This window comes from Dicentrarchus labrax, unplaced genomic scaffold (genome assembly GCF_905237075.1).
Source record: "Dicentrarchus labrax unplaced genomic scaffold, dlabrax2021, whole genome shotgun sequence".
NCBI classification, from domain to species: domain Eukaryota; kingdom Metazoa; phylum Chordata; class Actinopteri; family Moronidae; genus Dicentrarchus; species Dicentrarchus labrax.
In genome coordinates, this window is record NW_026136702.1 from 15,566,375 (window position 1) to 15,578,940 (window position 12,566).

Consider the following 12,566-nt stretch of genomic DNA (forward strand, 5'->3'; position numbering starts at 1 on the left):
TGGTGAGTGTCAAAACAAAAGAAGGTAAACCCTTTATTTTTTTTCTCAGTATACATCACATAATCAACACAAACATTCTACAGTACTTAAAAAAATTGAGTTAAGAAAACAACAATTATACAAATCAGATTTGCCCAGCGAGTCTCTAAATTGCCTAAAATTGCAGTGGAAGGCCCGACTGAGCAAAAGTCCATATTTAAAAAGACACAAAACAAGAGAAAGCAGATAAAAACAATATGCCAATATCCAACTACTTATGTTTGTGACCAAACAGTAGTAGCATTGATCAAAGCATTACAGACTAAAAGTGAAAACACACATGGAAGTACAGCACTGCTTTCAGAGCATCTGTACAGTCGTTCCTTTCAAGGCAAAGCCAGAATTTTCCTGGGTGTGTGGCATCACTGGTCTTTGGCCACAGGGGGAGGGTGCATCAGGAGAAGCCCCCGTCCAATATAAGGTCCACTGGTGATAAGTAAAACAGAGCTCCAGCTCCTGGATTTGTGGAAGGTCAAGGGTCAATCTCCATGGGAACAACCGTGAGGATAGCATCTTCGTTTCCACGGCGGACAACTACTCTCAAGTTGCCCTCTTTCTTGATGGCGGCACTGACGTCAGTCGCTGATGAGATCCTTTGGCCATTGATTGAGATGATGACATCGTGTTCTTTGAGTCCACCACTGGAGAAGAGAAGAAGAGAGAAGAAGAAGAGATGACTGATCGAGGGCTTCATAAATGGTAAGTATGGATAATAGCAAATACATTTTTGTTTCCCGAGACCTGATTATCTCAGTCGAGTGATAATATATTCTGTTACAGTTTTAGCCACTAAGGAGGGTGTATGGGACTGGAAGCTAACACTGGCCAGTGATGAGGGCGTCACCAGTTTAAATCCAGCTATTGCATGTGACCCACCATTACTCTCTACCCTCATTTCATGTTAGCTCTACTCTGTCTAATAAATGCAAAAATGCCACAGAAACAACACAATAACAACAAAAGGCTAATGCTATATGTACCTTAATCAGTGTAATGTATGTAAGAATGTAAATGTAAAGTCTGGTCCTACTTTCTTATTATCAGCAAATCCCATGAAAAGACCAAAACCATTAATGATCACCTAGATCAAATATTATTTGTGTATTTAAAGCCCAACATTTCTTATTCCTCTGTTCCTAATCTTCCATTGTTGTCAAAAAACGATTAAAAACATGTCAATGACTCAAAGCGTTGTATTGGAAGACATGTTCCTTCATTTTGATGAACATAGGAACTGTAGTTTATTTGAAGCCAATCCCACACACACTTGCCTTGTGTTGCAAATATTCACTAGATTACTAAATGTGTATTAATCCACCGCTAAAAATAGTCCCTAACGAATGTACTATTTACTCCTGTTTGAGTAATGTTTGCTAAAAGCCACAGTGCCGAGTTGATTCAGGAAATCGTCTTCAGTAGGGACAAATGGGCTGGACACATTGTCGGTTTACAATATATACTGTCACCAGCCTGATCCTTTAATGATAAAATGTGTTGGGTTTATGACATTGTGTTTTCCTCTCTTTGCATAAGGTGTTATTTAGATAGAGATTTTAGTAGAAAGAATCAAAACAGCAAATTAATTTAATGGCCTGCAGATGTAATGGCTCATCATCACTCACATAAAAAAAAGTTCAAATCAAGTCATCCTCATATGTTTCTAGAGCAGAATCTGAATCAATGTAACATCTGCTTTTTGAATTTTAATGACTGAACGATTAAGATGGAATGATAGCACAGCAAGGTCAGAGCAGAAAGCAAATAAAAACACCCATAATGAAATAAACAAACTAGTAAACCTGAAAACACACACAGACCAAGGCAGTAACCTGCAGTGATATTAAAAGCTGACTCTCAAAGCAGCTGCTTAATCACAGCCACATGTAAATACAGAACAACCACACCTTCACCCGCAACAGCGTCCATTAACACAACTGCAGCTCAGTATTCCCTGTCAATACACATTACGCTACTCTAACACCTCCAACACAGCAAATGGACAGTTCTCTACAACATGGGTCAAGATTTCCAAAGGCTATAAACCAACACAAAACAGAGTGAGATCACAAGCATGAAAGTGCAGCCTCGAAAATAACATGGGATATAAAAGGAACCACAGAAATGTTATTATGCAAAAAGCAGGGTGATTTGAGCAATGAGTAAACTCTGACGAGGCCTTGTAGGGGACAGTACTCTTGAGTGGGCTGGGTGAGCAGGCGCAGGAAAACCACAGTGGAGCTAGTAACCTCCCTGCATGAGGTTTGAAGGAAATAGCTGACCTCAGCGTCTCCCGAGCCCCACTCTGCTGGAGTTGTGGTGGTGGCTGATTGGAGTGGGCTGTGATTGTGGGAGGAGGGGGATATTTTAGAGGGCCAGGCACTCCAGGCACGCTGGAGTGAGCCATGAATTTACGTTCTACTAGGACAGCTGTGTAGGAGGCTTTGTGTGTGTGTGTGTGTGTGTGTGTGTGTGTGTGTGTGTGTGTGTGTGTGTGTGTGTGTGTATTTGAGCGTGTGTCTATGTGCACACTTGGAGGAGAGAAATAAAAGAAAGAAAGGAAATGAAATATACTGTCTATTTGCACTGCAAGAGTAGGGTAAGAGCTGAGTGACGAATTAAGTGCATGTGTGTAGCATAAAGTGCCAAAGACAATATCCCATAGCTGAGAAAGAGTCAGGGACATTTGCATTTGCACTTCACTGAAAACCATGATGTTACAGCCAAGTTAATTTGAACTGAGCCCCCGCTTTTGGACCCTCATTGCCCTTACATTGCAGCTGGTGTCTTTGCAATAACCTCCATAACATAAGCTCCAGAGGTGATGTCAGGGAAGTCACGGTGTCGAGTCTTCAGCTCTTTGGCCAGCCTAGAGGTAGAAAAGGGGTCAGAGACTTTAATCACAAAACAAGAAATGTAATTGTTTCCCTTTGTCTAAGCAAAATGAAATCGTTGCTAAGCGTTGTACATGAAAGTGCGGAACTTACGCTGGAGTGAGAGTCATCATCCTCACGCCAATGTACTTCTTCTTAGCAGCTGCTCTCCCTAGAGATGGAGAACAATGCAATACAAATACAATCATTCATCCTCTACCCTGCAACTGTCCGGGCTTTTAGTTTTATGAGGGTGTTTGTTTACCTCCAAAAAATAAAAATCCTCCATGGTATTTTTTTTCTATATGTGAGTGATAGAAATATTACTTTAGAACAGACAGTGGATCACAGATTGCCTCAGGACAGTGTGCACATGTGCATGTGCACGTCCACACTCTTCCGTGTGTTTCATCATAAATTTGGGGAGTTCTGTCTTTTAGTTATTTCATCATACAGACAAATCAAATAGAGAAGCAACGTTGGCCATCACATATAAAATACATGTATGAGCTGTTTCGAAAACACTACCAAGGTAAAGGGTGAAAAGCAGTAAAATAAAAGAACAGCCTGACATTTACTGGCATTTTCTTCTTTGTAGTTTATTTGCAATGTCAGAATCCTGTTGGGTAATGCTGGGCATGGTTTCATGAAGCTACAAATGTAGTTAATATATCTAAGAGAGCACGCAGAGATGGAAAACAACCACCACAGAAATGGTGTGGTGAATTATAGGCTCCTTTACTCTATGTGCACATGGGATCTTGCAGCCAATTTTCAAATTTTGCCCCCTACAGTTTGTCTTAGTGACTGAAGAGACACAACAAAATGAAACCATAATACATTGTGTCAGTGAGAGCTCATACCTCTAGACTGCCTGTCGTAGGACTCTGCCAGGAATTGTCGAATTTTGTCTGAGGGTATGGCAAAGGAGATACCAGCTGTCACTTTCAACGTGTTGATCCCAATCACCTCGCCATCCTAAAACAGCAAATCTCAGCTTAGTGTTTGGTAAGAAACTGTAAATTGTAGTATGGATTTTAACATGTCATGGGAATGTAAAAATGGGAAATAAAATAAAGGCTTACCAGATTTATCAGAGGCCCTCCAGAGTTGCCGTACTATGGACCAAAAAGATACATCTCCTATTATTTTTGTGTTTGTGGGAAAAACAAAGTGCATGCACAACGATAATGCATCTTCATTCACTCACATTGATGATGGCATCAGTCTGAATGTAGTCCATGTCGGAGTTGCGAAGGCCCAGCTCTCTGCCCCCTCGCTGAGTGGTACTAACAATTCCTGTAGTGACTGTATTCTGGAGGGAAAACGGGCTGCCAATAGCCACCACAAACTCTCCTGGTCTCAGGTCTGATGAGCGGCCCAGCAACAGTACAGGAAGCTTGGTCTGCAAGTGAGAAACACAGAGGGACAACATGTTCATATTACCGGAGGCCATAGTTAATGAGAAAAAAAGGATTTGTGAGGCTTTGAAGGATAAAACAAATGGGCTTGTAGACCAGTAAGTAGGAACAAATACATAAAAACAACAATGAACAATTCATTAATTAAAATTACATTAATTAATTCATAAAGAGTTGGCATATGTACAGAAAAGTTGTCATTATTGCATGAAACTGCCACATATTAGCTGGCTTTCAAAGGTTTTCTCAGAGTCATGATCCATGATACATACTGGAGGCTGTTTCAGAGAGATGGTGTGTGTATCTGATATTATAGCTCTAACTGATACAGCATATATAAAATAACGAGAGCTGGCATGTAAGGTGAAAGTATTTTGTGTTAATATAAACCATAATATATATATGCTAGGAGGCTGCACTACATATACATTTAACCTCTTACTTGGCCTGCTATCTGAATGAAGGGTTGAGCACAATGGGATCAGAAAGGGCTTTTATTTGGCTTTATTCTGCATGTGGAAAAAAGTATGCTTTGTGACAGTGTTAATCTCTTTCGTAGGGAATTCATGTAGTGTTCAAGTGTTTTGGTGACTGATATACTGTCTCACTATCACAAAAGAGAATATATTTTCAACTTTCCTAATGAGTAGGGCTCTAAAGGAAAATCACTTGGTGTTGCTTAACTGCAATTACTCTACTGAACTTTAAGGACTTACATAATCATCGTGTTTTATGAGTGGACAGCAGGAAAATAATTATAGCAAAACCAAAAAGTATTCTAAACACAACCCACTCACTGCTGCATGGCAATTCTGTCACACAAAAACAATTACTCCTTTTCCACCACCGACATTTACGCCAAACAACTCAAATCAAAATGCTAATAATCAAGATCAAAAGCTTAGCTGTTGGACTGAAAGTGTAGCCCAGCAGACAAATTATTCCTAATGGTGAGTGTGTGTCAACAGACCACAGATGCTGGAAAACTGACTGATACACGGTAAATAATGACTACCTTAAACTCTGGTTAGCCTGGTTACACTGGGCACTGGAAACCAGGCTACTGAGAGCTTGACTCTGCAGACAGACACAGAAAGGATATATTTATCCATCCGCAGTGACAGTTTCCTACTCTGAATGAAATCATCTCTGCTGGGCAGCCCGCAGTCAAAGCCCACGCGCCGCCACATCACGTTGAGTCTGTACCCAACGCCCTAACAGCAGGCGAGCACTATTTTAGAAAAAAAAAGACCTGGCCCAAGTGCTTCTCCTGTGTATCCATTTTGTTTACTCAGGGTTATAAATAGGAGCCAGGGGAGGCTGCAAGGTAACTGAGACAGCAACACAAGTTGGCACCCATAGACAAAAGCACCTATGTGAAGTATGCATAACAATATTATTCCTAGTCATAAAAAAAAACCAAATAATTTGACAGCAGACACCAGATTTATATGCTAGTTTAAATAAAATCTAATTGGATATATGGAAATGGTTTTAGACACACTTCTGATTCAGTCGACGGCATGTTACACTTTGCTGATCGTGAACCTTGAGGTGAAGTTATTATTAGAAGATGACAAAGATAGTGATAGCCAGTAACTGAGGAAGAGAACCTTTCAACCCGAGTTCCACCTTATACCTCGCAAGCAGATACAGACCTTCTGATACACAACTAACACAAGTGTCCGCGGCTGTGTTCCTGATTCCTGTTGGCTTATTTGAACATTGTGGGAACATGTAAAAAGTAAACATGGCACACACACGCACGGGCTACAGAAGTGTGTACATAAACCAGAAAACATGCATTTGGCATGTACACCTGACACAGGAGTAGCAGTCCGTATAATCACCCCCCCCCCCCCCCACTCCCCCTCCAGCCCCCACCCTCCCCTTCTCCCTTCACACTCCATGTGAGATAAGAGTATAACCAGATGGAGAGAGGAAGCAAGAGAAACACACACAACTGAGAGAGAGAGAGAGAGCGAGAGAGACAGAGAAGAGAGAGAGCGAGAGAGAGAGACAGAGAGAGAGAGAGCGAGAGAGAGAGAGAGAGAGGACGTCAGGTGGATGTGAGTCACTGCCAAGACATTCAGGACTCATGGCCACCATGTCACCATGATTATGATAACAGTTAGTGATACTGGTGGTGTCATGGCGACTGTTGCTATCAGGTGAAACCCTTGTATCTCTGAAATGTCAACTTTGGGGAACAGCTATGTTTTTAGCTCGACTGCAGTTCATCATAATGTGCTCTCAGGGAGTTGAATAAGAGTTTTTGCTGCTTATAGAGGTCTTTCTCCCCCGTCCCGGGCTCATACACACCCACGCAAAATCACAATGCATTCAGAAAAATCACGTGCAAAGAGTGCAAAATGCATCAGTACGCTGACAACCAAACAGCATCTAGGTGAGAGGGCAGAACAAACACTGAGCGCTCAGACTGCTTGACTTTTTTGAAAGACCCCTAGCATACATATCACTTACTAATCGTGACTAGTCAGCAATCTGGAACGACTTGTGGAAAATCATCTCGCCATGTGAGTCTGCCTTTCCTGACCACCCAAGTGACTCACCCTGCTATTTCAGATGAAGGTTGCACTGGCACTTCACCCAAAGACACTATAGCCACACTTTAAAGGAAGGAGGCAAGGTGAAAGAGGGGAACAACAAACACCGCAAACCACGGGCAGAGAGTCTGAGAATGTGAGATGGATGAGGATAACACCGATGCACGCAGAAACCAGCCTATAAGCAAAAAAACGTTTGCTTATAGGCTACGAGGCATCTACTTTCTTGAAGTGAAATATTCTTGTTATGTTAGGCAGGATTACCACTTTATTGTTGCAGTTGAACTTATAGGATGCCACAGATTTCTCTCTTTGAAGTTACAAAGGAAACCATGTTTTCCACATTCTTGAGTGTTAGGATAAGAGGGCGGTGTGGGGCATCAGATTAAAGGATGTACTAAACACCTTTGTTTGACTTGATGGAAGATGCAGTTTTGAGGGGCACGAGGGGTTTGACTTTTTTTTCAGATTTTGTCATAGTTGGGGACACCATGGTGAAAGGGGCAGATAAGCTGGCAGGCAGGCAAACAGATTGCTATTGAAAATAGTAGCAGAATTGCTATAGAGATGTGTCATTGTTTAATGTTACAGCCTTGGTCGTTTGAAAGGGTCATTTAAAAGCCATTACGCTAACTACCGTTTTATGACTAGAGGGCCAGGTGCAAACTTTAACTCGCGTCAAGCTGGGATGGACTGTGGCTTAATAGTTTCTGAGGCACATGTGCACTCATACGGACACAGAGAGGGACGAGGTTGCCTGGGCATGACCCTCACAAACTCAAAGTCTGTAAATTGAAACCCACACACCTGGCACTGCTTAGATATACAGCCAGACCACTTCATAATACACACATTCAAACATAGAAGCTGCTTTGGTTGGGTCAACGTGTGACCCTGAACTGTACATATGCTCAACTGTAGTCACTTAAGCTCTTCAATTCCCTTCATACAGGTGACTTCAAAGCAACATACTTTTATAAGTTCTACCTTGCAAAATTCATGAGTACACTAATGTATAGGGTTTTATTGCTGAACTTGTGCCCCCGGGGGTTGTGCTAGTGCAGATAAAAATGGGACAGGATTCAGCATGCTCATACATAACATCAAGTCAGAGGATCAGAGGATCAGGCTGAGGGGCTGGAGAGAGGGGACACCAAGTGTGTGTGTGTGTGTGTTTGTCTGCGAGTCTGGGTGCTCGTATGTGTTTAAGTGACTCATTTATGTGAACGTGGATGCCTGTTTGTGCATGTTTGGTAGACTGAAAAATAAAAAACAGATATGTAGGTGAATGTTGTTACGCACACTGTAAATATCACAGAAGTAGGTGATAATCAAAACCATAGTCAACACATGAAGTAGATCTTGAGCAATTCCTCACACTGTAGGTAATGTCAACATGTTCAAATCACTCCGGCTAAACCATATCCTTGCTGACACTAGTACGGAAACCGCTATGGTTTCCATATGTTATTGGGAAGGTTCTTAGTCTGTATAAGAGCAAACATATGTCTGCGAGTTGCATGTGTATGTTCCACTCGGTGCAGCTTTGCATGAGAGCTCAGAGGACTCTCAGGCGTCTCAGTTCTGGCTAGACACCACAAAACTTTGAACTGCACAAATCACAATGATGAGAGGAGATGAGGTCTTATGTGTTCATTTGCTTCAGGAAGACTGCTCAAAGTATAGGACCTACACCTCAATTTTACCAAAAGTATTAGGTTAGACTTTTATCTTTATGTTTCACTGTGCTCTGTGACGACTGGTGCAAATGCACCCCCGACCTTGATCAGGATAAGAGGTTTACAAAATGGACGGATGTTTAACCGCTGACACTGTGCATGCAGAGATAATATGCGAGAGTGAAACCTATGACGGTAATACTAATTCCTATAGGTTTTATATGTCTAGGGCAGTTATATTGTTGTCTAGACTATTCTTTATGTGGCTGGGGGAGCACACTGGAATCTCTTCATGCCACTCAGAGGGTCCCAGGATCCCAGTTGAAGAACCAGAAAGTTATAGCACTGCCTGTATTTGTGTTGCACTTTAAAGCCTACACCCAAATTGTGGTGTATGGCACTTGTAGTAAATGAGTTAGTAGATAATAAAAGGTTCAACTGGCTAAAGAGTAAGTGCCAGTTCACCCAAATAACACACACACACACACACACACACACACACACACACACACACACACACACACACACACACACACACACACACACACACACACACACACACACACATTACCCCAGAAAATCAGGAGAACACACTATCAACAGTCTTCATAGACAATTTCAAACAAATCTAAAAATAATCCATTATAAGAACAAGTACTGAATTCAATGTTACTTAATATAAAATATAATCCTTTCAAAGGGTTGTATTATTAATGAAGATTATATTATTCAGTTTTTAGCACACGTAAGAGCATTTTAATGTTGTAGTTCTTCAACGTGAAGCAAATCTTAGATACTTTGTATACTACTGGGTATATTAGTATTATAGTACTGCATCATATAGCATAAGAATAGGTTTTTGTTAAATATATCCTCTGAAATGTAGTTAAAGCCCACGCACTGACGCTCAAAAGCATCTAAAGTGACGTCATTGACTGGTAAGCCAAAGCAGTTTAGGGCAAGGCTGATGCCTGTCCAGTGGGCTTGGAAAACAATTACGCAGCTGAAAAGTAGGCCAAGACAAAGTGCATCAAGACCCAGCAGGACAAAAAATGTCTGTGTGTGTGTGTGTGTGTGTGTGTGTGTGTGTGTGTGTGTGTGTGTGTGTGTGTATTTTCCTCGGCTGTTCTCCGACCCAAACGCATCCTTAAGCATGGGAACCATTCTGGTTACAGGGACAAGAGATGAAGGACAGAGGTTGGGTCAGAAGGACAGGAGGATGTGATTCATTTCCCTTCTGCCTGTCTCTGAAGAACGACATGCAGTGTCTTTCCACTGCCAATGGAGTGTGTCCTCCACGTCCCTGCGGTGAGCATCCATGTGCACAAAACACAGACAGACATGCATACTGATTTGAATAATTGATTGCAAGTTTGCTTTTGTCTGTACAGGTCATTTAGGGAAATGAAGACATGTCTTGCTTCCTGGGGAAACATTTAGGCTACCCAATGTTACTGATAAACAGATAAAGATAAATGCAGGAAGACATAACTACATGAAGGCACATTCCTTCTCTTTCCTTTCTCCACATAAACACAGACACACACATATACGTATTCCAATAATAGCGCAGTCCAAACCAGCACCAGGCAAATTTCCCAGAGAGAATGGTTTGAGACTCTTAATACTAGGTGATGGGTAACACAGAGACAAACAGTGCCATTGTTTCAGGGGACCATATGGGAAACATGAGGCCAGTTTTCCATGCCACACTGCAACCTGGATAAGTTAAGTTACATCCAACCGTTTCAGTGGGATTGAATTCTTTTTGAGACTTTTTCTCAAAATAGAAATTGGAAGCTTTCCATTTTAGCACAGCATATATGCAGTTCACAATAACAGTGGCAGACAAAGAAGAAGACAAAAGCAGGTTGCCATTTTATTCTGCAAACATGGATTTTGGACTAGCTGAAATGACAACTGTCGCCAGCAGATTTTTATAAGCCGTTGCTAGCTAATTAATTTTAGCATCAGGAGGTTGGTTAAAATCAATCTCCTGTTCCATATGTTCCACATTCAGAATCATTACCACTTTTCCGCTATCATTTAACAGGCAGCTGTTAAAATATATATATTTAAATAACTAAATAATATCATAAACGTGCAACGACTAGTTGACTAGGAGCATTTCTAGTGGGGGACAGCCCTAATTATTAAAAGGTAGTACGCTAGTTAGCCGGGCGTGGTTTTACAGCTACAGTAGAGCAGATAAACACAGATTAATCTATTTACTCCTTTGGTTCTATGGGAAAATCCATGACAGACCTGCTGTGCCTACTTACTGGTGCTAAGTTATGATTAGAATCGCTGTTCAGTTTAGTGGAGGGGTTCAGAAAATGGTCGGTTTGATCATAGTGGATTCAGTGAAATCATTTTTCAGCTGCAGTGTGAACAAAGCCAAAGATCAATGTGTTCACTGCATTCAGCTGCATGTGCAGTATGAAGCTCACAAACCCAAGGTTACTGACTGCACAGGCCCCGCAATAAAATGATCTGGAATGATATGGAAAATTCCCTGCACAGTACACTGAGTGTTCTGAAGTGATTCCAAGACAGTATGGTTGCTTCCAAGTCTGTGGGGGTCAATATAAGTCAAAATGATTAAATAGGTATCCTTCCAAGTTCGCAAGCTTTCAAGTCAGACTGAGTCCTTACAGGTAAATCCGAATGTGTCCAATTCATTGTAAGCACTTCCAAGTGAATGTGAACCTGTCCAAGTTCAGAGTGAGAAAATAAGGTTAATGAGAGGCCTTTTAAACCCTAAAGCACAATGAGCTCTGTCTTCATTGTGTCTTTGCCACATCACACAGTGCACTCATTAGCCTATTAGAGCCACATAGTCCTCCAGACACATGGATCCATTTTCCAGGCCTTGACCACATCGCTCCCTCTTTCTCTGTCCCTCTTGCTTTCTCTTTTCCCCCCACATTCAATACACAGGAACAAGTGAGTACAGCAATTCCCCCCTTCCCTTCCCTTCCCCTCTGAAGTTCCAGCTGCTGTAGACAGACTAATGTATTCCCCAGAGCTGAGGGGTAGACCACAGCCCCAGGAACGGACTGGGTCTTGCTACCAATAAACTCCAATTTCACATAGAAAAGGGAAGAGAAAGAAGACAGAAGCGAGTCATTACTCTCAGGGAAAACTTAACTTTAAACTTTCTCACTCATAAACTGGTACAATTGTTCAGTGATTATCTGTGGAGCAATCAGCTTTTATTGAATAGTTGTGAGAAACAGAGTCAGGAGCAGAGAGCGAAGGCAGACGGGAATGAGGGAGGGAGAACGGGAGATTAAAGAGATATTCAGCACCAGTCAGGATATGAATTTATAAACTCACATATAGAAATTTTGCTACAAAATAGACCAAATCATGCTTGTGGACGTGGAGATTTCAGCTTTTGTAAAAACATTATAAACCAGGGGGTTCAAACCATTGACAGTATATAATGGACAGAGCTTCCGGGACTGAAAAGTGAAGCGTCTTAAAACCTGCATTCTGTAAAGGCCAGCAGGGGGAGCTCCACTGGCTCCAATAAAAAACGATACCATGCACATTGCACACTAATGGAGAAATGAGCCGACTTCTCACTTGATTTATTAGCTCAGTAAACAGTTTCCTAACGAGCTTATGGTCTCAATCGCTAGTTTCAAGTCTTCTTCCAGACATTGTGATGTTCATTTAGTAAATTATTGTAAAATAGACGATAAAACCGCGCATGGCTACCTTATGATTGACAGGTAATTCTCAGTGAGGCCGTCCTGCAGTATTTAGATGCCTGAAGACAACTGGCGAAAACTTGCAATTTGCTTATGAAGACTTGACTTGATTTTATTTATGACAGCACTCGGCCATCTATACCAAATAGAGTAACTTACGGATGGAATTTACAGTTATTACTCTTAGGTACTGAAATTAAATACCCTTTACCCTTTAAATACCTTAGGCTTGGATTACTATATTTTCCCTTTTAAATGTAATCCAAAATGA

The 12,566-nt window shown here is 41.5% G+C and overlaps 1 protein-coding gene across 1 annotated transcript in view; it reads right to left on the reverse strand.

The window, feature by feature from the left end:
- Positions 1–2: 2 nt before the first annotated feature.
- The window catches only part of LOC127374531 (serine protease HTRA1A), a 25,394-nt gene continuing 12,830 nt past the window's right edge, over positions 3–12,566 (reverse strand). Inside the window, exons 4-9 of the mRNA XM_051419976.1 lie at positions 4,120–4,314; positions 3,995–4,027; positions 3,773–3,887; positions 3,024–3,081; positions 2,810–2,905; positions 3–680 (exon numbers count right to left, since the gene is read on the reverse strand). Of these exons, the coding sequence (XP_051275936.1) occupies positions 512–680; positions 2,810–2,905; positions 3,024–3,081; positions 3,773–3,887; positions 3,995–4,027; positions 4,120–4,314 (666 nt within the window). The 3' untranslated portion in view covers positions 3–511. The remainder of the gene's footprint in view (positions 681–2,809; positions 2,906–3,023; positions 3,082–3,772; positions 3,888–3,994; positions 4,028–4,119; positions 4,315–12,566) is intronic.